The sequence below is a fragment of the Thamnophis elegans genome, chromosome 4, assembly GCF_009769535.1.
Source record: "Thamnophis elegans isolate rThaEle1 chromosome 4, rThaEle1.pri, whole genome shotgun sequence".
NCBI lineage: Eukaryota > Metazoa > Chordata > Lepidosauria > Squamata > Colubridae > Thamnophis > Thamnophis elegans.
In genome coordinates, this window is record NC_045544.1 from 53,866,661 (window position 1) to 53,893,872 (window position 27,212).

At 38.6% G+C, this 27,212-nt stretch overlaps 1 protein-coding gene across 2 annotated transcripts in view; it reads left to right on the forward strand.

Moving 5' to 3' along the window:
- MTHFD1L (methylenetetrahydrofolate dehydrogenase (NADP+ dependent) 1 like) overlaps positions 1–27,212 on the forward strand; it is a 144,266-nt gene that overhangs the window by 73,198 nt on the left and 43,856 nt on the right. For both annotated transcript variants that reach the window (XM_032216815.1, XM_032216817.1), the window contains 4 exons: positions 17,562–17,701; positions 20,416–20,457; positions 22,140–22,240; positions 26,803–26,980. In XM_032216815.1, coding sequence (XP_032072706.1) covers positions 17,562–17,701; positions 20,416–20,457; positions 22,140–22,240; positions 26,803–26,980 — 461 coding nt within the window. The remainder of the gene's footprint in view (positions 1–17,561; positions 17,702–20,415; positions 20,458–22,139; positions 22,241–26,802; positions 26,981–27,212) is intronic.

Here is a 27,212-nt window from a genome sequence, read left to right on the forward strand (position 1 = left end):
TCTTTGTCCCCAGGCCTGACGGGCTAGCCAGGTCTTAAGGGCTGTGCGGAAGGTCTGGACGGTGGTGAGGGTACGAATCTCCACGGGGAGATCGTTCCAAAGGGTCGGAGCTACTACTGAAAAGGCTCTCCTCCATGTAGTTGCCAGTCGGCACTGACTGGCAGATGGAACTCGGAGGAGGCCTAATCTATGTGATCTAATTGGTCGCAGGGAGGTAATTGGCAGGAGGCGGTCTCTCAAGTAGACTATCAGTAGGCTGGATAGTCTCTCAAGAGACTATCCAGCCTCTATTTGAAGATCTATAATAAAAGGGAACATACCTACCCCACGAATGTGTGGGACCCCCCCTGTCCAGTTTTGGGCCTAGCAGCCCTCCCTGCAGCCTCCAGAGACCAAAAACAGGACATGGGGACACCACTCCCACCTCTGCCCCATTCTGGGCCTAGCAGGCCTCCCTGAAGCCTCCTGGGACCAAAAATGGGACACGGGAGGGGGCAGGATTCTGGGCCCCCATGCTCCCACTGCCGCTGCGCATGAGCCTCGCACAGGCACAGCAGAAACAAGAAAATCAGCTGGCCGGTGGGAGGTGTGCGTACATGCGTGGTGGAGCAGGCTGGGGCAGCAGCTCGTCCCGCAGAGAGGGCTCCATGTGCCACCTGCCACCTGTGGCACATGTGCCATAGGTTCGCCATCATGTCTCTAGGCTTGTCTACCAGAAGGTCGGCAGTTGGATACTTGAGCAGCTGCACAATGGGGTGAGCTCCCATTCTTGCCCCATCTAGCAGTTTGAAAGCAAGCAAATGCAGGTAGAAAAGTAGGTACCACTTCAGTGGCAAGGTAACAATGTTCTGTGCCTTGGCGTATAGTCATGCTAGCCACATGACCATGGAAATGTCTTCAGGCAACGCTGACTCTCTCAGTTAAGAAGTGAAGATTATCACTGCCCCCTAGAATTGGGCACAAATGATCAGGGGAAATCTTTACCTTACCTTACCCTAAATTTGTTTCCCTATGATTTCTTTCTGGTCCTGCCCAGAAGTCTGTTTTACAATGGATCAATGACCTGATTCTACATAATCAATTTACAATGTTTTTAATTTAAACATGGTAGATAACATCTCTGGAATAGATCTTTCCATTAGTTACTCTCCCATACACACACACACACACACACACACACCACCACCACCACCATGAAAAAACTTTCCTAGGATGCCTGATGCTTCCTGTTCTAATTCTCCCATGTTTTCTAACATCCCTTGATGCTTTAGGCTTTCAACTAGTTTTATGTCTGGTGTTTTTAGCCTCTGCTGCTTTTAGCAGCTTTTTTTAATTGACACTCTTTTATTATGTGTTTCTATTGATTTTAGCTATGTTTTACTGCATGCCACCCTGAAAGCTCATTCTATATGTATCTGCAACAATCTGTACTGATAATTTGTAGATGCCTGCTATGATCTGGGGGTTTACTTATTTTGGTGGCATAAAATATTCATTGGTTTAAGCTAAGAATGTTTGAGAAAATAATAACAAGGTAAATCATTCTGCAACCATTCTGAATTTCCAATGGATTCCTGATTTACTAAGTTGTTCTCTGGGGTTTTCCCTAACATAGTGAGATATTTCCTTATTTAAAAAAAATCAGATGAGTGGATTTACTGTGAAGCAAATACGATTAATTAATTCCTCTTTTGGAAATGAAAATAAAATGTATTGGCTCTTGGTATCCATGTTACTGAAACACTGCTTGTAGCCTTACAATTATTTCACCATTGTAAAGTCTGTTGAAATGGTCTGTAACTAAAGAATAGTGATGCCATGAATCAAGAACAGGAATAGACATATAAATGAAACCAAATAAAAACAGAGAATGAGTCACTGAATAGATAATTTACGTAACTGTATTGTATTTTGTCCTGATCTGTTTGCTTTTTATCATAAGCTTTGTCAAGGTGAATATATTACAGATTTAATTATTGTAATGTAGACTTTAATATATGAAAGGTTTTGTATTGTTTAGTATATATAAAACATACAAAGATCCAAAACTTCTCCTCTTCCCCTGCCTCCTTTGGCACACAGGCGTTTTCTGTTATTATGATAGCAGATAACTGGATAACTTTTGGCAAACTTTTTAAGCATTGTAAACAGAATCTTTATCGGCTGTCCAGATAATTTATTTGCTTTATGATACAGTTAAATTGATCATTGAAATAAAATACCTCATGGTAGTTGCTGAGCTATCTATGTAGCATGCATACGGTTTATTATACCTACCCACACTCCGAAGTCCACAGCAGGTTTATAAATTCCCTTGTAAAAAAAATACTGCAGCCTCAATGTTTAAGTCAAATGGATGCTATCCAAAATGTTTTTATAAATGTAAAGGGATTTGCTGTATTTCTTTTGTGATGGCCCTTTCTCCAAAAAAGGAAACAAAACCTCAGTTCTTTAGCTGTAAACCTCTTTTGGCAACCTAAGCACAAGTCTTAATATTTGCATTGTCCCAAATTGTTTATAGCTGTTTGTGTTTGCCTGACTTCACAGAAATTTCATTATGCGATAAGTATTCCAGAGAGAGTTACACTCAGACTCCTAGCTATAGTATATTGTGATGTACCAGTGCCTCTCTACTATTTCTTTTTCTAATTAAGAAAATATCTAATGCTTTCTTAACATTATTTTTTCTTAAATTAAGCTCTTTTCCTGGGTTTTGGATCAAATATTAATTAAGAATTGTCTGTAAGGAGAATCATTGCTCTTATTATTTAGCTGCAATTAAATCACACTTCCCATTGCATTTCAGATAATAGGTGGTATGAAAATAATACCCTATAATTTACAGAGCACTACAATTGGGCGTGCGGTGGCTCAGTAGCTAAGGTGCTGAGCTTGTCAATCAGAAAGGTCGGCGGTTCGAATCCCTAGCACCACGGAACAGAGTGAGCTCCCATTACTTGTCCCAGCTTCTGCCAACCTAGCAATTCGAAAGCATGTAAAAATGCAAGTAGAAAAATAGGAACCACCTTTGGTGGGAAGGTAACAGCATTCTGTGCGCCTTTGGCATTTAGTCATGCCGGCCACATGACCACAGAGACATCTTTGGACAGCACTGCCTCTTCGGCTTTGAAACGGAGATGAGCACCGCCCCCTAGAGTTGAGAACGACTAGCACATATGTGCAAGGGGAATCTTTACTTTTAGCACTACAATGTTGATGAAGAGTACTAACTTCCATCCAATTATAAGACACAAATGATTTTATTGATTATTAAAAATACACATAAATGTAATATATAAAAGAACCCTCAAGCTTAGAAGACTGTTTCCTTTGTCTCTATAATATGTAATGAATCTCAAGCTTAAAAAGCGGTGGACGTGATGAACCGGGGTCTTGAAGCCGTTAGGGACTGGATGAGGGCTAACAAGCTTGTACTCAACCCGGAGAAGACCGAGTGGCTGTTGTGTTTCCCTCCCAATAATTCGGCTAGTGTTCCATCACTCAGGCTGGGGGGGTCAAACTCTATACCCCTCAGACAGGGTTCGCAACTTGGGAGTCCTCCTGGACCCACAGCTGACCTTCGACCATCATCTGACGGCTGTGACCAGGGGGGCATTTGCCCAGGTTCGCCTGGTGCACCAGTTGCGACCCTACCTGAACCGGGAGGCTCTCACAACAGTCACTCGGGCCCTTGTGACCTCTAGGCTGGAATACTGCAACGTGCTCTACATGGGGCTGCCCTTGAAGAGCATCCGGCGACTTCAGCTAGTCCAGAATGCGGCCGCGCGAGTGATTGTGGGTGCACCTCGGTTCGCCCACATAACACTTATCCTCCGCGAGCTGCGCTGGCTACCTGTTGACCTCCGGGTGCGCTTCAAGGTGCTACTTACCACCCATAAAGCCCTTCATGGTAGTGGATCTGCGTACTTGAGAGACCGCCTCCTGCCAATTACCTCCTTGCGACCTATTAGATCGCATAGATTAGGCCTCCTCCGAGTTCCATCCGCCAGTCAGTGTCGACTGGCAACCACACGGAGGAGAGCCTTTTCAGTAGTAGCTCCGACCCTTTGGAACGATCTCCCCGTGGAGATTCGTACCCTCACCACCGTCCAGACCTTCCGCACAGCCCTCAAGACCTGGCTATCCCGTCAGGCCTGGGGATAAAGATCGTAATCTGTCCCCACCCGAATGATGAATGAATGTTGTGTACTATTTTTACTTATGTATTGTTTTATGTTTACTGTTTTGTACCCCCCTCCCTATATTTTGTAAGCCGCCCTGAGTCCCCTCAGGGAAAAGGGCGGCCTATAAATAATAATAAAACTAAACTAAACTAAACTAAAAGTCATTTCTACGTGACCCACAAAATTCAGGCAAAAATCCTACCCTCAAACTCCATTGATCAGACACTTGTGTCTACTGAGAGGATTTGGTTGTGAGGAGAGAGGATTGGAGAAATAAAAATAAATTCAGATTCAGAAAGATGTATTTCCCATATATTTCATTTCTCCCTGGTCATGTCCTGAGAGGCCGTCACCATTCAGGCTGCTTAAAAACCCTATTCCAGGGTTATTATAAGTTATACTAAAGTTATTTAGTATAACTTTCCTTTGGAGAAAAGATGTATTCCTATGCTCTGTAGCAACCAGTCATTAAAGCAGAGGCAGGAAATCATGTCTCCTGGTAAGACAGTAGGCTAAACCTTTTAGAAGAGGTTGGTTAAATGTATAGCCTACTTAGCTATCAGTTGTGTAGAGCTATTAAAATTGATGCCAGCCACATATATCCAAGAGAGATGGGCAATTAAAAAACATGAAGTATAAATAAATAAATAAATAAAAATTGTAAAAAGGTGGGAAATTAAAGGAATATAGAATTTATTTATTTTTCTCTGTCTATATTCTATTTTCTATCCTTATTCAAATTGTTGGTCCTTAAGAAACAATATAGTGTTGAATGGGCCAGTTTAGAAACAGTGTATCATGAAACAATAGAAAAGATTGCAAATAAAACATAGAATTTTATCTGAAGACTAGCAATTACTCATAAAGGCAGTGGTTTCTTTCCTTCTGTTTCTTTGTCATCTACTTCCCTAATAAGTCATGACCAAATATCTGCAAATAATTATTTATTTTAGGAAATAATATTTCCAGCATACAGGATTATAACTTGGAATTACATCATATTTTAAACAAAGATTTCCTAAGCAGCTTTATCTCTTCTCAGGCCAAACACCATAAAAATCTGGATTATTCATTGGAAAAAACGTTAATAACTGGGTTTCTTGAGAGACAAAAAAAGAAGGCCGTAGCTTGATGTTTCCTGTGAAAGAGTGCCCAAAGTATATTGCTATTAGCATCTAATGTTCCTATTGTATGGATTAATTTCCAGGAAAATATCCCTGGCAATCAGTGGTTACATGTAAACTTGTTTACTTAAAACATAAAATCGATCATCTCTGTTTTTAAGACTCTAAAATGTTGCTTTATTGTGGAAGTAATATACAAAGCAATAAAATTACATAAAGTTTTCATATCCTTGATGTTGCCTTAGTCCAAACCTTATACTCCGGAGTGGCACTATCGATAACAGTAACAATGCCATAACAATGCCAATGAAACCATTAGTACAGTGATGTAGAGGAAGTGAATCTTTGGGCTAATTCCCAAAAGTCTATTTCAATGAAATCTCATCTCTAAGAAATAAAATGCAAAGTCATAGATTTAAACAATATAAGGACGAAAACAACTTTAATACTATATGTATATAAGTGATTATACACTCAGCAAGTGTATGTTTGTTTACATATCTCATTTATGCTTTACTTACTTTTCTACGTATATACTGCTGTTTATAAATGAATTTAGTGGAAAAGATGAAGCTCAAAGATGAAGAAAGGCTGAGGCTCAGACTTTTTCTACACAAAGCACTTTAGGTCTTCGCACCCAGTTCCTGCTTCCTGTGTGGGTTAGCAGCGTTGTAGTACCTGCTGCCACTAGTTGTCTAGAAAACCCATCTAGCATCTTTCCACTAACCGCAGTGTGTGAGAGAGGAAGAGCCCTCAGAGTTTGTACTGCCTTCCTATTGATTGCTAGGTCACAAATACAAAGGTTGGCATTATTTTAATAATGGCCTTAATGATATTGGACTAGAGACATTTCAGCTTTTCATCCACTCCTTCGTAGACAGATCAATAGCACAAGTTATGCAAAATCAGACTTTACATATAACTTAAATAATTACAGGAAAACACAATAGCACTAGCACTTAGACTTATATGCTGCTTCACAATGCTTTACAGCCCTCTCTAGGCGGTTTACAGAGTCAGCATATTTTCCCCAACAATCTGGGTCCTCATTTTACCAACTGAGTCAACTTGAGCTTGGTGAGATTCAATCTGCCAAACTGATGGCAGCTGGCAAGCAGCAGAAGTAGCCTGCAGTACTGCACTCTAACCACCTCAGCTCAAAGTTAGTTAGTTTATGTTAAAAACCCAAAAGATAGTATACAAAAAAATCAGAAGACGACCGTCTTCAGAAAAGAAAAAATGCTATGGGGAGGAATAAGAGCAGACATACCCCAAGAGTAGAAAGTTTTTCTGGCTGAACAGCTATAAACCTAAGCCCTGCTGGTTTAAATAGGGCGCTAGGTCACACTCGGAACCTGTGAAGAATCCTGTGTTGTATTGAGGCATGAGAGTAACTTGGAAGGTCAGGACCAGTCAAATGATGCTTTTCTGGACTCAGCTTGGGGAGATAGAAAGATACTGAAAACACCTATCAGGTGACAATCACAATAATCTAGGTCTGACAGTCAAGGCATCCACGATAAAACTAAACTCTCATTTAGTCAAAGGCTGTGCGAGAAAGAAGCTGGGACCATCTAGGAGTTCTGAAGACAAATGGGGAAGACTTTGTTGAAGCTGACAGGCCCAAACAAAACAATCTTATTATTTTCAAGCAAGAAGCAAGAAGATCATCCAGGAGGTGCTAGTAAGATATGTATCAGCCTTCCTTCATTCAATAATCGGGAAAGAAAACCACCGGACTCCATTTGTTGAAATCAAGTGTACTTTTACTAATTATAAATGAATAGATGCAAAGCTAAGCTAAGTCTGGTTAATTAGGCACGAAAGCAAATAATATATTGTATAATTCATTCCCCTCCCCTTGGCATCCCCGTGCACAGTCCAATCATAATTCTCCCAAATGTCAGGTGTGAGATAACTTCGAAAGGCATCACCAGGATGGAATGCTGGACCATTGGCCTTGGTGGGAAACACTCCTCCTCGACATGCGCAGTAAGGTGGACAGTTCAGCGTCTAGAAACTTCCTCCAGCACAACAAAGATTCCCCTCCCAAATAATATGCCCCCCCTCCCTGTTTCAATGGCTGGCAAAGCAGTAGCAAAGCAGAGGCTGACATCCGGCCCTCCTCCAGAAAAAGGCGGTCAGACCTGCAGAAATGACAAAGCACAAACAAACAAACAACAAAACACGAAAAGGGGAAAAGGGAGAGGAAGAGAGAGAGAAAAGAGAACAAAATTCAGTCAGGAAAGTGGCCAAATCAGGGCTTGTCAGGATAAGTAGAATAGAACTTCGGAGTAACTGAGGGGCCCGAACATGGGACCCGTCCACCCATTCAGCGTGAGAGGGGGGAAAATGCTTCCAAGCCACCAGGTACTGGACACGATTCCGGCGTTTACGAGAGTCCAAAATCTCACGAACCTCGAAATGTTGTTCACCGTCAATCAAAAGCGGAGTGGGAGGTGGAGGAGCAGGCGGACGCAACGACAAAATGCAGACAGGCTTTATGAGGTTAACATGAAAAACCGGGTAAACCCGGTTGAGGTGTTTAGGCAGCTGCAGGCGAACAGAAACAGGATTGATGACCTTGACAATGGGAAATGGGCCAACATATTTAGGCCCCAACTTCTTCGACTTTTGTGTAGTCTGAAGAAACTTGGTGGACAAATAAACTTGATCACCAACTTTGTAATCATACGGCTTAGTCCGCTTCTTATCAGCCTGTTTTTTATGGGCGTGATGTGCAGCGTCCAAAGTGCGGAGAGCTAAAGGCCAAACGCGCCGAAGGCGATCACTCCACTCGGACAGAGTCTTGGGGCTGCTCACGAGGAACCTCAGGAATGGGCACAAAGTCCTGGCCAAACACCACCTCGGCGTGCGGCAACAAATCCACCCAATCATCTTGCTGGTAGTTGATGAAACAATGTAAATATTGTTCCAGTACAGAATTAGTCCTCTCAAAAGCCCCATTAGTCTGAGGGTGATGGGCGGAGCTTAAGACCTGGGCGGAGCCAATCTGCTTCAGAAACTCCTTCCAGAAAATGGAGGTGAACTGTACACCTCTGTCCGAAATGATGCGGTCGGGCACCCCATGTAAGCGGTAAATGTGGGAGATGAACATCTTAGCAAGAGTCTTAGCAGAAGGAATCTTGGAGCAAAGGATGAAATGGACTTGCTTGGAGAACAAGTCGGTAACAACCCAGATAACAGTGTGACCCTGACTCTCAGGAAGTTCGACGATGAAGTCCATAGAGATCTCCTTCCAAGGGGCGACAGGGCGAGCTACAGCCTGGAGCAGTCCTTGCGGTTTCCCCAGCGGGCGTTTAGAAGCAGCACAAATGGGACAACTGGCAACATAACGTTCAATGTCCTTTTTCAAAGAAGGCCACCAAAACTGTCTTTTGACCAGATGGAGCGTTTTAACGAAACCAAAATGCCCTGCCATTCGGGAATCATGAGCTCGCTGAAGAACAATTAATCGAAGAGACGCAGGAACGTAAAGTTTTGCCCCAATCCAGAGGAACTCATCCCTCATAGTACATTCATTCACGTGCTGCTGGAACCAATCATCATCAGGGAGGGCTTTTTTGAGATCGGAAAGAAAGTCCTGGGACACCTCCACTTTAGAGCGTGCCTGATTCCTAGTAACAACTGGAGCAGCGAGGCTCGTCGTGGGAAAGACAGGCTGGACCACGCTGAGTTTAGAACAGTTATACTGAGGAAGCCTGGATAAAGCATCAGCCATAAAATTCTTCCCCCCTGGAATGTATTTCAGGGTAAAATTAAAACGATTGAAATGCTGAGCCCAGCGCATCTATTTAGGAGAAATTCTCCTAGGAGTTCTCAAAGCTTCCAAATTTTTATGGTCAGTCCACACCTCGAAGGGGTGTTTGGAACCTTCTAGAAAATGGCGCCAAGTGGTTAAAGCCCAATGAACAGCAAACGCCTCCTTTTTCCCAAATGGCCCAACGTCTCTCTGGTCATCAGCTTGCGAGAGGTGTAAGTTACCTTGATCGTTGGCCTGAAGCAGTACGGCCCCCATTGCCACGTCGCTGGCGTCAGCCTGAACCACAAAAGGCGTGTCCATGTCCGGGTGTTTGAGGACAGGTTCCTCGGCAAAAAGCTCTTTTTGTCCCACACCGAAAGTCCATCTGGGACGAACAACTGGCTCTTCCACCCTTAGCCCAGTCAGCCTTTCAGTTAAAGATGGTCCTGCCATCGCCCCCTCATCTTTTTCTTGGTCACTCACATGCAAAGACATTTCTTATCTTCTTGTAAGGGCACCCCCCTCGGTAGGTTGTAGCTCCAGGTGGGGTGGAAATCAGACAGCTTATTGTCAGCATTTCTTCATTCAATAATCAGGAAAGAAAACCACCGGACTCCATTTGTTGAAATCAAGTGTACTTTTACTAATTATAAATGAATAGATGCAAAGCTAAGCTAAGTCTGGTTAATTAGGCGCGAAAGTGAATAATATATTGTATAATTCATTCCCCTCCCCTTGGCATCCCCGTGCACAGTCCAATCATAATTCTCCCAAATGTCAGGTGTGAGATAACTTTGAAAGGCATCACCAGGATGGAATGCTGGACCGTTGGCCTTGGCGGGAAACACTCCTCCTCGATATGCGCAGTAAGGTGGACAGTTCAGCGTCTAGAAACTTCGTCCAGCACAACAAAAATTCCCCTCCCAAATACCATGCCCCCCCTCCCCGTTTCAATGGCAGCCGAAGCAGTAGCAAAGCAGAGGCTGACAATATGTATTGTTTCAGCTGACTATGAATTGTTAATGAAGGTTTCCAGAAAAACCCACAAATTTGAGCATTATGATTGTAATCATAATAACAAGATCTGATCCTGAATCAAAACATCCCAAGAATATAAAAACAATATAACGGATTTCATCCTATATGAGGCTTTCTAGGATAGATCCACCTTTGGAATTGTGCCAGAGAAAAAATAAGTTCTGTTACTGTAGTACAGGCTGCACAATAATAGACAAATTGGGTTTGTTTCACAGTTTAGTCTCCTGTGTGAACATTTTTCAAAGTGTACAACAACAGCTGTTACATTCCCTGCCAGCTTGCAAAGATGTACGCTGCATAAAAAGAAGCAAAGTCACAAGACAGAAGGGTTTTCCTAAAATTTAGCGGCATTCTAGCATATGCCAAGTGTTTTAAAAACCTCTTGAAGTTTGTCATATATAAGAATAAATTACCTTCTTCTTTTCAATATTTGTTTCACTTGTGACCTTTACAAGTGTCAGAGTGTGAATATTCTACTCTTGGTCTGGTACCAAATATTGATCATCACCATATTTCATAATTTATAAACTTAATATTCAACACTTCAGATTTTCCACATAGCAAAATCAATTTGTCTGTCTGTCATCTGCTTTATATAGCGTCATTAGAAGTACCTCTGGGCAGTCTACAAAAAAAAAAATGGGAAATATTATAAAAACGATCAATGTAACTGGGACCCATCAAATGTAGATCCCTTGAAGATGGTACCTGCCCATGACCTCTCTGATGAATCTAAGGAAACATGCTGATGTAATAGGGCCCTTCATCCCATGGCATGAAGGGTTTAAAAATCAAAATCAGCAACTTGCCCAGAAACAATCTGGCAGCCAGGGCAGCTCCTGGAGCAGAACTGCCAACATGCTGTTCTGGAAACATACATAACTTTCTGGACCACTGCATTCTGCATCAGTTGAAACTTAAAGAACTAAATAGAAAATAGAACTAATACAGAACTAATTGTCAGCCATAGGCAAAATATTCTAGATCCATCCATCCTTCCTTCCTTTTTTCCTTCATCAGATTTAGCATACTATCAAAAGAGCTACTTCCCATAACTCATTTTTGTCAGTTAACAAAAAAAAGGGATTCTCCAGTTCAAGTTAAATATGCAGGAGGCAGGAAATGGTAGCAGTTGGCCCTCCTCCTCCCTTGCCTGATGTGTGCAATTTATCTTCATATAATAAGCAAAAGTGAAGGAGACTATTCAAGGGCAAATCAACCATTAATTGGGAAGGAGGTAGATATTCGTGAACAAGGCTAGAGTCAGGCATGCATCTGAAATTCAATATGAACTGTCAAGACAGCAGTCTGTAGAGATTCTCAGTCATCCAGGTCATGGTTGTTCCAAAGGTATTTTTTCAGGAGGCAACTGAACTAACCATATTTTTCGGAGTATAAGACGCAACAGAGTATAAGACACACCAAGATTTTGAAGAGGCAAATTTTTTTAAAAAGTTTTTGCACTCAGCAGACCTCCCAAAAACGGCCCATTTTTCATGAAAATGGACCCGTTTTGTCAAAACAAAGGGCAGGCCCTTAAGAGGCTTGTAGAGTGCTCCTGGGGGTGGGGTGGGGCACAAACAAGAAAAAAATGGCTCATTTTTGGCTCATTTCTGCCCTCCCCAGCCCCCAGGAGCACTCTGGAAGCCTCCTAAAGGCTATGCACAGCCATTTTGGCAAAGGGGGTGGGGTTTTAGGAGGCCACAAATTCTGTATTCAGTTTATAAGATGCACCCAGATTTTCACCCTCTTTTCTGAGGGAAAAAGGGTGTCTTATACTCCGAAAAATACGGTACTTTTTTTTCTGAAGAAGCTTCTTGGGTGAGACGCGAAACATCTTCAAAGAAAAAGCAAGAAAGTCCAGTTGCATCCTGAAGAAGCACCATTGGGATGTCAAGATAGCAGTTTGCAGTTGGGAATCAGCTTTCTCATCCAACTACTTTACATTCGAGGATCATTGATTCACCTTTATGGGTAATCTCTTGGGCTCTGTAGTAACTGCTTCCATCTCGCACAAAAAGTTTATTTTTGTTATTGCAAAAATCAAATCCAGATAGCACACACAACTGATTCAGTAGGATTTGTTTACATAAGAAACGTTTTATATAAGAATATATACAATACCAACAGCAGAGAACAGTTTCATTTTTCAGTTCAATGTTGCAGACAGGCTAGTTTCAGTTTCAATTCTCAGCACAGCACTCAGAGCTGCAGGGCTAAACCACGCCCAGGCTCCAAGCTGTTTCAGCTCCCATTGGCTGACCTTGTTACTAAGCCCTATTCATTGCTGACCTTCTTACCATGTCTTTGCTGGTTCATCAATATTCTGACAATTTTTGCTTGGATAGATCTTATGATATCATTGAAAACCATTAATATTCAATCTGGGAATGTTATGATGCGTCTCATTGTTTCCTATGTTGATAAATTAATGCAAGGCTTCATTTTGCAGTTGAAACGGTAAGATATAATGATTATATGGCATAGAATAAATACTTTGTCCACATTCTTCTGCAGTAAGGGAAAAACATAGTTTACAGTAAATATATAGAGAATCTCTTGGTGTTTGGATTCCTGCCCACCCAATGGCAATTGAGCCATCAAAATATCATCCCACTTTGATTAAGTCTAAATCACATATAATTATTAATCAACCACAACACCTTTTTGACAATGAGCTATGGAAAAACTGCCTGTAATTTACTGGAATAAAATCTATCATTTTAGGTCACATATTAATCCAACTAGAAATTAACTTTGGACAAAAATTTGAAGTTATTTTTTGTATGTGTGAAAAGATAGATCAAGTGATGGTACAAAATAGTGACAGCCAAAATGATACATTGGGGTTTGTTTTTCAAGAAAAATATTTTAGGAATAATAGAACCTTTTTCAAAGTTTCTTAACTCAAAAATTGCAAAAAAAAAACAACAAACAAACAATTTTCACCAATCAAGCTCAGAGAAGGAGGAGCAAAATTGGACTCGGAGGAGCAAAATTGGACTAGAATAGGCAAACACTGGTGGTAAATCCACTACAGGTAGTCCTTGATTTACTTCCACAATTGAGCCCAACATTTCCGTTAAGTGAGACATTTGTTAAGTAAATTTTGCCCCATTTTATGACCTTTCTTGTCACAGTTGTTAAGTGAATCGCTGCAGTTGATAAGTTAGGAACACTGCAGTTATTAAATTAGTAACACTGTTAATTGAATCTGGCTTCCCCATTGACTTGTCAGAAGATCGCAAAAGGTGATCGCATGATCTTGGGACACTGCAACCATCATAAATATGAATCAATTGCCAAGCATCTGAATTTTGATGCATGGAGATACTGGAAAGGTCGTAACTATAAAAAATGGTCATAAGTCTTTTTTTTCAGTGCCATTGCAATTTAGTGCCATTGTACAGTCACTAAATAAACTAATGCAAGTTGAGGACTACCTGTATACATAATTTGAAAACAAATATTGATGTGTTAGTTACTTGAACTGCCTTCTCAATTCTGCCTCTCCCTTTTTTTCCTCCAGAATAGTTATTTTAAACCAAAAAGAGCTTCAGATGACAGTATATTTGAATGAGGAAAGGGAGTTTTGGTCCATCCTCTGTACTTCCGTACAAACACTGTCTCTCTATAGCCCAGCTGCTATTCCTGGAAAGATTTGCTCATTTATTTCAGAAAGTTGAATGGTTTGAATCATCCAACAACATTTTATAAAGATAAAGTAATACCTGTAAATTATATATATATCTTTTTTGCTTCCAGCCCAGGCTTATATGATTTAAAACATGCCTTATAGGACCACAAGCATCTGAAATATATTAGAAATTTACTGAGTAGAGCAAGTTATGGAATCATTTGGAACATGTGGAAAGATCTGAGAGTTACCACATTCCTCAATTGCTCATTTAGGAAGAGATGTGGGGTCATGTTGTAAAAACATCTAGTTCATTTACCCTTACTGTTCTAACAAAAAAATGTGGCATCATTTCAGATGGATCTTGATCTATCCTGGTTTATTTTGGCAGCTGTTGTGTTTAGCAATGTGCTCTTTTACAAGAAACACTGAGCCTTGCTTCCCAACCAAAATGCCTTGAATCCCTAGGGTTAAAGTTCATGTGCTTCTGTAACTTTGAACTCTATAGTTTCCTTGCTGACAGCTGCAGAAGGAGAGCTATGTTTACATCGTAGAATTATATGGCCACCAGCAATTCAGAATTTCCATTTCCTCTTGCATTGTTCTGGAATTTGGCGTCCACTATTCCATGTCCTATAACTTAGCCTAGTGTGCATATTTTCTAGTGCTCTCTTCCAGTGTGCTGTTTTAGTTTTTGGTGTTGACCCTAAATGCTTACTGTGCAAAGATTTGTTTTGTTGAAATCTACCTGTTTATGAGATTTTAATAGTAGATAATTTTCTTATCTCTTTCATTTTGTGTCCTTCCCCCAAAAAATTGTTTTTTTTAAAGGTCCCTTGCAGTGTTAATGTTGACTATTGGATTCAGACCTCATGGAACTGTGTTAAGCTATAGCTTAGTGGCAGCTTTCTCCTGTCTGTATTTTGTTTTGAGTTTTAGTTTATAATTTAGTAGTTTGTAAAAAAATATTTTCTAAAAGCATGTTCCATGTTAATCATTGCACCAAGAGTGTGTGGGATGTATGTCATAAATTCTGAATTGTCAGAATGCCTTGAGTTTTTTTTTTTAATTCCCCAGATAGTGTAAGTGGGATTATATGCATTCATATATGTTGTTTACTTTAGTGGAAAAAAATAAAGGCATTTCCTTAAAGACTTCTGATAACTGAGATAACCCAATGACAGGAGTCAAATGTAATTTTCATTCTTGTTACTTTTTTCATATTGAGAGAGAGCTCTTATGGACCACAAGATCCTTCTTTTGGAACTATGATTTTTATTTACACAAAGGATACTCCTTCTATTTTACAATCTACACTTGGAAACCAGAGGATAGTGTGGGAGCCAAGCTGACCTAATGGGCTTGCTTTGGTTTCTTCTCCTTATATGTAGAATTACGCATAGTATGAATGCCTGAAGAGTTTTATACAAACACAGAGCCTTGAAATAGAACATTTATTTAGTTATATCTACATAACTAGCCTCCAGAGTTACATGATTATTAAACAAAGACTAGTTGGAATCATTTTTGTCCTACTGGCCTCTATCTGGTTATGTTTTCATTGGCACTCTGATTTGCCAGCAGGAAATAATACAAAAGTGATTGTGTTGAATATTTGAGCACAAACAAGGGTCAAAGCACATGGCTTTTGCACATGGCTTTATCTTAACATTTACTCTCTGTTTTATTTCCTTTGCAGTTGGTTACCTCCATCCTAGTGGCCTTTACACCACATCCTGTTTCCTTCCTCTCCCACAAGTCAGAGTGTCTGTATTCCTGATTTTGTGTTGGTCAGACTTATGATGTTTTCAGTCCCCAGATTCATTGCATGAAATATTTCTGATGCTTTGTACCTCAGTTTTTTCCAATTTGAGATAAAGTAAATGAGGAAACAAGAAAATGGGTAATAATATAAAAAGATATAAATGTGGATTGGCTGTCTGGATTTTTTTTTTTACCCAAATCTTATATTCGTTTGTTTTCTGGAAATAACTGTATTTTGAAATGTGCATTAATAATGTTTTCTTTAAATTATATATGGAAAATAAGTAAATATCAGTTCATTTGCTTATGAACCATAAGCAAATTTTCCTTGATCATATAATGGCAGCTACTTACTTATATAGAATACTAGTCCTATGGTTCAATGTCTGATCCATGTTACTTAATTAGGTTTCAGTTGTTAAGAGCTATTTTAATCATGCTATTTTTAATCATACATTTTAAAATATATCATTATTGAGGTAGTAGATGTATTAATACAGGAATAGAGATGCAAATCAAATATTTGATTTATCTTTTAGTATATGCAGCATTAGTTTGTTTCATAATTGCTCTTTTAAAATTGATAAAAATTTCATGGACTAAATAAAGAAATCCTCATACTTACGTTTTGAGTATGACAATAAGTGACACTTATTAATGGCATAGCATATCCATACCAAATCTTTTATTCAGTATCAATTAGCCTGCTTTTAAGAGAATATAATCTTGATGAAGGAATAGGGAAGGAAAAAACAGAAACTCAGTCTGGGAAAGAATGAGAAAGAAACTTAAAATAACACTGCTTTGAATCTGCTTGGTATAAAATGGAGTGGAAAGAAAATCTGACAGACTTTCAAGATTCTGTTCTTATATCTTACAATAATAAACAACTTTCCTGTAATCTGTTTCCTGAATTGATCTGCCTTAAAAGGCTGACATTGTTTTTACGACAGTTTCTTCCTACTGCTTTCTATATATTATGCAGTGTATGAGGATTAGAATTCTTTGCATATGGGTATGGGTTGATGGGTAGGTGAGTCAAAATCGGCAAGATGGCAGATAGAGCAATCGCAGCCTATTCTGAAGTTGACACATGTACAGAAGAGGTGGGGTTTGTACTGTGATGCCTCATCTGCCATTTTGCCAATTTTGAAGCTCCCCAAAGATCACACACACACAGGTCACACACAAGAAGTCCATGATGTGGCTATAGGTAAGATTCTCTCTTGGCCACAAGCCCTCAGCGATCAATATAAGACCTTTTCAGAGCTAATGTCATGAAGTCTTTACCAAACAATAATGGGTTAGATCCTTGCTTTGAACAGATGCATTAAAATCAGTAAGCTTGTATTAATAAGTCCCAAAATTAATTTCAATAATTCTGTTGAAAACTTAACTAGATTCCAGCTGATGTGTGAGAGGTACTTTTAAGGCAGTTTATCATGTGAACATGTGAAGATTTTCCAAACTGTGTGAAGATTTTGTAAAGCCTCTGACATGTGAAAGTGGACTGAAGTAGCAACCTTTGTGCAAAAGAGCTTTCTAGTCTGGCCTTAATGATGAGTGTACTTCTTCAGGTTGTAGCTAAAGTCTGGTTTTTTTTAAAAAAAAATCACTGTGCAGCCTTGTTGTTGTAGGGGTGGGGAGGGAAAGAGAGAATAAAAATCCATATATTTTTTTCTGAAGGAAAAGGGGTTTACTCTAAGACGTAAACAACAAATAACTATTTGCACTAAGTAATTATTTGACTGTATAATACCAAAACTGCTCTAGTAACACATTAATTTTAACAGTTGGACCATTTCCCCCCTTAGGAATGGGTACATGGTATGTGGGCATTGTGTAAATGTGTATAACACAAATGTTTTTTTTAAGGTATTGATTGAAATTTCTAGCTTGGGAGAATCTCCCACTCTTCTTTAAAAATGAAAGCACTGCCTATTCCTGTGAAAACATGGTCATTCATGATGAGGTGTCTGCAGCCCTCAAATAGCAACATTTCCTGGGTTCACTGATCCACCCTAACTTAAATTAACCTTTATTCCTAATAGTAACTGAAGCCGGTTTCGGTGCTGATATCGGAATGGAGAAATTCTTCAACATCAAATGTAGAGCTTCTGGCTTGATTCCCAGTGTGGTTGTGCTTGTGGCTACAGTGAGGGCTTTGAAGATGCATGGAGGGGGGCCAAATGTAAGTGTCTCTACCTCTCAAACAAAACAGAGAATAAATCTTCAGCACTCCCTATTTTTTAAACCCCTTATCATTTGAAATAAGTATAAACATTTCAGTTTTGGAACTGGTTGAAATGACTCCTAGTGCACTGCAAGCCAATTAACAGTTCTCTTTCTCTGAATTGTCAAGAGACAATAGAGATATTTAAAGGAAGGCTCTCTATACGATTTAAGAAGTTTAGGAAATGGAATGAAATCTGCTTGATATTTTTTTACTTTTCTTTTTTTTAACCCTTGAAGTTCATCCTTCAAATTGCAATAACTGGCTCAAGGTCCCACAGTTTGAACTATCACCCACAGCTAGTTCCTAAGTCTGTTTCCTATATCTCCTTAATTATTTCCTTATTTAAGCCAACCATAGGTACATTCCAAAAAGTAGGAACTTTGATCTGTTAAATTCATTGGGAGGGAATTATTAACTGTATGGAATTTAAAAGTACTCAACTTGAATAAATTGCACCCTGTTTCTTTATCTGTTTTTAAAATAAATTTTGTTTGTAGCAATACTTTGCGGCACATATATTAGAACCTATATTTTCTGTCTTCCCTCCCAAAATTCTTGTGTTACTTTCTGTTCTCTCAGCCTGTCATCCAGGCATGCAGTCTGGCTTTTATCTTTTGATTCCTAACTTTTTCTTTCATTTAATTTTAATTTCTTGTTAGAGCTTGATCCCCTCCCCCTCCCTCCCCCCCTTTCTCAAGGTTTTTCAAATGTTTATGCCACCGAATGCTGATGATTAACTACAAGTACTAATTGTTCCAAGATTATATGCTAACTACTTTGGTTATAATCCATCACTGCCTTTATATCTACACCTTGTCTCTATTTTTGCTTCTCTTGTACTTTTTTTATTCACCCCTTCATTCTTCATTCCTAAAGCAGCTATATCTGAACTGCAAAAAGTTGGAAGATGCCAAAGAATTACAGAAAACTCTAACTCTGCTACTCTCTAATGTTTGCCCAGATTTGTCCAACTGCAATCTTTTACTTTAATACTTTAGCTTCATGCAAAAAGTACCACAAATCTTGGTTTTTGCATCCTTATTTTAAAATCTTTATTCAAATTATTTTTTCTTGATTCTTCCCTCTCCTCCCTGTTGAAAATATTTATTTTGCAAATCTGCCTGGTTGCTTCCACTTTGGGAAGTATAAAGTTCATTCAACTTGTGGCATTCAGCTGTAATATATTAATTATTCTGGGATGCAGTCTTATTATTATACTCTCTTCACTTTTTTGCAGACAGTTTAAAAATATTAATAATTCTATGCCTGACAACCCTTTTGTTTGTATGAGGAATGCATTTCTTTGAGACCTCAAGGAGACTGCACAATTGAATTTTTTTAAGTTTAGTTTCACCATTTTTCCACTAAATAAGATATTCAGTTGAAGCAAGAAAAATAACTGACCAACAAATAAGTCATAACTTAAATGTTTTCCCCTGAACATTTTCAGTTCATCTTCCAAGGATTAGTTTTCTTTCTTTTTTTTAAACCTTCCTTTCCTTTTTTTTTTCTTTTTGTATTTCCACTGAATTATTACCAGGTGTAGTTTACTAGATTTATACTTCTTAGTAATTGTTTTTGAGTAATAGGATTACTTAGGATTTGGCAAGAACATGATTTCTTAGTAGGGAACTGGAATTTATTAACTGGATTGACATATTGTAGTAATCTGTTAGGTTGATTTTAAAGGGCTTATGTCAGTCATGGCTAAACTTTTCGGCACTAAGGGCCAAAACTGGAGCGTGTGCGCGCATGCACGTGCCAGAGCACCAGAACCCGGAAGAGAGCTGGCTGGTGCACGTATGCATGACAGAACCCAGGTTCTGTCATAGGTTTGCCATCACGAGCTTATGTAAACAGAGTTAGAGACTCAGTCACACTTAGGATTAGGCTGTAATTCATAGTTTGAAGCTATGGTTTATTGTTTTATTTTCCATTACAAAGTCTGGCTTTGTGAATGAGCAAATGAAGGGATGTAGTTTGTCTCATTTGCTTTTGTACCCACTGAAACTTCTAACCACATAAGTTCACATAATATAATCAAGAGCTGAGGTTCCTTAACATTCCTTTCATATGGTTTCTCTAGCTCCGCTATATTTTTCTTAAGTTGATTTAATCACATAGGAAATCTGAAGGAAGGATGACTGACATGAATTGGAGCACAGATGGGAAGCAGGGGAGTAGTTCTCAAGGCAAAAAGAAGGATCTAAGACTTCCTCCTTCAATTGTTTCTTTTCTTCAAGTTCCCATGCAAACAGTGGGTTAGAAATATTTATTTCCTAGCACAAAAAATACAGTCAATTATTAAGCATTCAAACTTCAAAACACTTTGGTTAAAAATTAATGTATTGGAATAGCTTTATTTTCAGGTTTAAAAACTAGGTTCAGAACTTGAGTCTAGTATTATCTAGTTGTAAAATATTAATTATTTGTTTAGTCAGATATACAATAGTATCAATTTAAAGGTGGGGGAGGAGAAACACTATTCCAAAATCCCCATATTAAAATCCATATTAAAAATATGTGTACAAAGAAACATTAATGGTTTTTATATAAATATTCAAATAAAAGTTTTGCAAGGTTTCTCCATTCTAGAAATCATGAAGATCACATATTTTAGGTGTTTCTAAATATTTGTCTATTATTTAATTATTTGTTTGTAATTTCAGGTTATAGCTGGTGCACCGCTTAAGAAAGAATATACAGAAGAGGTGAGAACTTTTCGTGTCCCTTTTAAAATCCATTTTTAGAAATGTTTCCTCCAAACAGCTGTTACTAAATAGCTTTTTTTTTGTTTCAAAAGTTTTATTTTTTTAAGGCAAACATTTCATCATTCCTCAATCAGTAAGACATCGAAGTACATTTTTTTGTATGTCAAAATAATTCTAGTTTACCACCAAATTCTTGTCTAGCCTAATATATACCCCTCCCTCCCTCCGCCCTCTCCCCCAACCCCCCTCCACCTTCCCCCCCCCCGACTTCCCAGAACCCGTACATGGTATGGATTTCTAACAAACACAGTCTAAAATCTGTTGAGAAAAAAAATATAAAAAAAAATAATAACATTCTACATTGACCTTAGCTTCTTCTTGCTGAACCAACTTTAAACAATTTAAATCATTTCTGATCTTAAGCATAGGCTAACTGGAATTTCTTGGTCCCATATTTATTTTGTATATAGTCAATCCATTTTTTCCAGTCTCGTTTATATCTCTCATTTGAGTGATCTTTAAGATATGCCGATATTTTAGCCATCTCGGCTAAGTTTGTAACTTTCAATGTTACTAAATAGCTTAATCCAATATATTAAAAAATCTTTTTCTCCCAATGCCATCCAACTCATACAATGTTACCTATGGAGGCCCTCCTCATAGTTCCAGGAAGTGCAGTTCACAATGCTAAGAATGGGAATATTTGTTTTATTTGTTCAATTATTTTGTTCAGTTACATACTGCAAGCTTCCAACCATATAAAGCCGTTAACAAGAAAAAAAAATCAAACCTAATCAAACTCACCCCAAGTAACGATCATAAAATTATCAAAACCATAAACAAACAGCAAAAAATCAAAATAAGTAGAAAAGTTGTAAATAAAATTAAATATGCAATTATGCATAAATGCATAAATGCATACATGCACAAAACACATATCAGCAATAAAAATAAGTATCAAGTAGGGCTGCCATGAGGTGAAAAGTAACAGATAAAAATATATTTTGAGGTTATTTTTATTTAAAAATAAAAAGTTGTTTGAATAGACTGAACCATGCAAGGTTGATGTTATCTCTGGAGACAGTCCAGAAACTTGGACCATTAGTGGTATTTTTATTGCAAGGCTACATCAACAGAATATTAATGTGCCTTTTACAACTATGGAATATTTCTGATAATATTCACTTATAATATTATCAGTGAATATAACTTTCTTTATGTATCAGCCATAGTGGACTTGTAAGGTTTTCAATAGAAGAGGTTTCACATTCTAGTCCATATTTCAAGTATCCCCACAGTTATGGAAATTAACTGAGTGACTTCGGGCCAGTCATTGCCTCTCAGTCCAATCTACTTCAAAAGGTTGCTGCTACACACTTCTAGTGGGTAGAAAGATATAAATCTAATAATAATTATTACCATCAACATAACGGGGAAAGAAAATAATTAATATACGATTCAATTCAATTTCCCATACCTTTTTTTCCTCTTAGCACATTTTCATTTCTTTATAGGGAGTTTGACAGGCATTTCTGTAGAAGCCATAAAACTGGTTTAAGGTACTTGGACGTAAGAATTAATGTAGGTGGACAGAATTCATTGCGCTGATCCATATTATCCACAGCAATAAAACATTTTTCTATTAGAAATAAATAAGCGCATTTCTTTCATTTCCCATACAGAATCTCAAGCTAGTGTCAGATGGTTGCAGCAACTTGTTGAAGCAAATTCAAATTACCCAGCAGTTTGGGGTTCCTGTTGTTCTGGCTCTTAATGTTTTCAGGTAATATAATTTGTCTTTTCCACACCTAAGGGAGAAAAAATGAGATTATTTTTTATGTGAACTAGATGTGAATATTTATCTTTTATTTTTTTCTTCTGAAATCAAAATTTTTATTAATTAACTATTGTAAGAATTTGTATGTGGATTGGAGATAGGCTGGCAGGGTTACCTCATTAAATATAATTTCAACATTAAAGAATTGAGGGGATGTTGATATGAAAGCCAGCAGATGGGTCTAAGCAACAGATTTGACAATAGACGGTTCTACGTTTCACTCATGATTTTTTTTTGCAAATATATGTAACATTCAAAGTTCTAGCCAATGTTGACCATTATAAAGTAGACACTGTAGAATAGGATTTTTAAAGTAAACCTGTTTTCAACTTTCTCTGCTTTCTTGAGACCAATGGCATCCTCAGCATAATTCAGTTGTATCAAACTCAAGTGCAGTGACATCATTGAGCAGGGACCATCATTACATTCTAATGCCTGATGCAAGTAGATAAGGCATGGTACGGTGAACATATTGTGACTTTTAGTCTCTTGCCCATGCCCTTTCTTTTCCCCTCTCCAGAGGTGGTGTTCAGCGGTTTCTGGCCAGTTCTGGAGAACCGGTAACAGAAATTTTGAGTAGTTCGGAGAACCGATAAATACTACCTCTGACTGGTCCTGCCCTCATCTATTCTCTGCCTCCCGAGTCTCAGCTGATCGGGAGAAAATGAAGATTTTGCAGTAACCTTCCCCTGGAGTGTGGAGGGAATGGATATTTTACAGTATCTTTCTTCTGGAGTGGGGTGGGAATGGAGATTTTATGGTATCCTTCCCCTGCCACGTCCACCAAGCCCACCCACCAAGCCATGCCCACAGAACTGGTGGTAAAAAAAAAATTGAATCCCACCACTGCCCCTCCCCCTTGAATACATCCATCCTGAAATTTTTACATTTATTTCAACCGTAATATGAGAAGTATACTGAAACTGTCATATGTTGATCATCAGTCCTTTTTTACATTCTTTATTTCTTACATTTGTCATTTGTTTAATGATACCCTACAGTTTATAAAAATCATTTCTGGAAAAGGGACAACCTATCTATCTAAATTATTTGTTTAGAATTTCCCCATGTTTTAAAAAACCTGAAAGCAGCCTTGAAGGGAATGAAGCGATTGGGACTGCATTCTTCTTCGCATTCTGCTTTCATTTTTCGTAAAGCTGTTCTTTGCTATTAGTGAATGTTTATTAACTATTCAATTTGTAGAAAGAAATGGAACATTTATTTCAGGGTATGTGTGCAAATTTTTGTTTTGTTTTTTCAAGTCTGAAGATATTGCCTCCAACATCATAGACTATGCAATTATCTTGTTCTGAATTTCCTACAAAATAATTAAACATGCTGTCCTTCTGCTTGGTTTGACTATACAAATTTTTGGAATTCAGACTTGAGTAGATGTAGCTCTTTCATCCAGCCACCTGTTGAATGCATCCAATCAAATACCAGTTTTACAAGTTATTTTTGATTATACAGGTGTTGATAATCTTCTAAAGTACAGAATAGTTGTCCAAATGCGGGATGTCTCTTGTGTTGAGACATAGTTCTTATTATTAAGATAATAATATACTAATAATAATTATTAATAATATCTGAATAATAATTAGGATAATAATATACTAATATTAGTAACACCAAAATGTATAGAGAATTTTCCTTTTTAAAAGCTGATGAAAATCATGCTGAATTTATGCAATAATAATGGCAATAAAAGTGGAAATTCCAGTAATTCTATTTAAAGCTATATGATACTTGAGGCAAGAAGTCCCACCCTGTAAGTAACAATTCAGATCTTAATTTGTGCCAGACATGAGTTATATCCAGTCCTGGGGATAGGTCTATGGGGAAAAAAAGTTAAAATTGACCTGATATGATATGAGTATGTCTGTCTCATAAAGAAGTAATTATGGCAACCAGTCATATAGAGCAGTGGTCTCCAACCTTGGCAACTTTAAGACCTGTGGACTTCAACTCCCAGAGTTCCTCAGCCAGCAAAGCTGGCTGAGGAACTCTGGGAGTTGAAGTCCACAGGTCTTAAAGTTGCCAAGGTTGAAGACCACTGATATAGAGGATATGAGAAAAGGGAACACCTTCGTATTAGAGTGTATTCTTTCCTAATAAATTTGAATAGCATTATCACTTCCAATCTTAAAGCACTGAATGTAACATTTTAATTAGAGAGATTGATTGATTGATGTCAGCCCAAAAAGTTAGACCAGATTAAAAAACAATACCATATAGTTCATACTTATTTTTATTCTGACTGTGCTTCCTCCTACCTTATTCTGCCTATGATCAATGAATACTATCACAAATGAAATAATCCAATAAATATTTTGTGGGCAGAATGGACTTTCCTGCTGAAATTAATTTATTCTGTGAGATGGCCTCTTCTCTTACCTGATCATTGCCTTGATAGCAGCTCTTTCTACAGTCCTTCAAGGCTATTCTTTATTCTCTCTACAGTTATGTACCATTAAGTCAGTGTTGACTCTTAGTGACCATAAAAATAGATTTTTTTCTCGAGTATGATCTTGTCCCTAAGCCTCACCTCTTCCAGTAGTGCACTATCTTCACTGTAACTGAGTCCACTCATCTTGCTGCTGGCCATCCTGGTTTGATTTTTCCTTCCACATTTTCCATCATTAAAGCCGTAGAGTAGAGTACAGCAGAGCAGAGCTGGAAATTATCTAGGAGGTCTTCTAGTCGAAACCCCTGCTTAAGCTGGAAACACCATTCAGACAAATGGTTATCCAACCTCTTCTTAAAAACTGCCAGTGTTGGAGCATTTACAACTTCTGGAGGAAGTTGTTCCACTGATGAATTGTTCTAACTGTCAGGAAATTTCTCCTTAATTCTAAGTTGCTTCTCTCCTTGATTAGTGTCCACCCATTGCTTCTTGTCCTGCCCTAAGGTGCTTTGGAGAATATCTGGGCTCGCTCTTTTTTGTGGCAGCCATTTAGATATTGGAACACTGCTATCATGTCTCCCCTAGTCCTTCTTTTCATTAAACTAGATATACCCAGTTCCTACAATCGTTCTTCATATGTTTTAGCTTCCAGTCCCCTAATCATCTTTGTTGCTCTTCTCTGCACTCTTTCAAGAGCCTCCACATCTTTTCTACATCGTGGCAACCAGAACTGAACGCAGTATTCCAAGTGTGGCCTTACCAAGGCATTATAAAGTGGTATTAACACTTCACATGATCTTGATTCTATCCCTTTGTTTATGCAGCCTAGAACTGTGTTGGCTTTTTTGGCAGCTGCTGCACACTGCTGGCTCATATTTAAATGGTTGTCCACTACGATTCCAAGATCCATCTCACAGTTACTACTATTGAGCTATATGCTATTAATTCTTAATCAATTAGGAGGAACAGGAAAATTACTAGGAATTGGATGCTCAGATTACACAATGAGTGAGATGGAGGGTGAGGGAAAAGAGGAAAAAAACAGCTCCTGACCTTTTCAGCAAACCAGTATCTGTTGCTATGATTAATTTGTAGGTATTGGTAGATATTTGAGCTCATCGTGTCTGTGTATAAATTATTTTGCTCTTACTGGGTTTCCTTACCTGTCATGGCATTAAAAATGACATAGTACAAGGTTTGTATGCATAAGTATCCAATGACATTTATTAATAGAATTAATCTTCCCAAATCTACTGTTGTCATCCATATTCCAGCCTGGTTTAAGTATACTGGTAGTCCTCTATTTACAACTGTTCATTTACTGACTGTTCAAAGGTACAACAGCACTGATAAAAGTGACTTATGAACATTTTTCACACTTGTGACCATTGCAGCATCCCCATGGTCGTGTGATTTACTTTCAGATGCTTAACAACTGGTTCATATTTATGACTGTTGCAGTGTCCTGTGGTCATTGGATCATGTTTTCCGACCTTTTGATATGCAAAGTCAATGGGGAAGCCAGGTTCATTTAACAAGCATGTGACTTATTTAACAGCTCTAGTGATTCACTTAACAAATGTAGCAAAAAAGTTATAAAATGGGGCAAAACTCACTTAACAATTTTCTTACTTAGCAACATAAATTCCGGGCTCAATTGTGGTCAGAAGTCGAGGAGTACTTGTATGTGAGCAGGGTCCTTTTAAAGGGATCATAGCATATGGAGCTAGTCCAGAAAATGGTTCCTTTCAAGCAGAATAGCAGGCAAAAGCAAGCTATAGGCATCTGAGTTACATGCATAAAAATGAAGAGGGTACAACTGCCTGTCCATGTAGCTGGGCTTTGAGGTAGACAGGCCCACCCAGAGGCTAAGCGGAGTTTTCCTGCATGGTGAATGGTGCTGACAGCAGAACAGTCTATTCCCTCTAAAGTACACTGTCCTTCCTCCTCCTCCACCATTCTGCAGGAGTCCACCTGTGATATTACTCTAGGTTTGGCTCTAAACCTGATGTTGCATTGAAACCCCAAATTCCTTAAACCAACCCTGCCTATAATTAATGAATACCATTGCAAATGAACTAATGCAAAACTCTTTTGTTGGCAGAACCGACTCGCCTGCTGAGATTAATTTAGTCTGTGAGATAGCCAAACAGTCTGGAGCTTTTGATGCGGTCCCTTGCCGGCACTGGTCAGAGGGCGGCAGAGGAGCTATGGAATTGGCTGAAGCTGTAAGGAGAGCTGCTAACCAACAGAGCAACTTCAGATATCTCTATGACCTGGAGGTAAGCAAGGTTGCAAGAGGCAACACGTGATGGTGCCTGTAATCACTCAGTCATTATATCTAGCAGTACCTAATGTGTGTGTGTGTGAGTGAGTGCACACATGCCTTTGAGTCAGGTTTATTCCTGGTGTCTGCCTTGACAAATCCCTGCAGTTTTCTTGGCAAGCATTTTGAGAAATGGACTTGTATTTTGAGTTCGGATCCCTATTTTGAAATTAAAACACTACTATAAT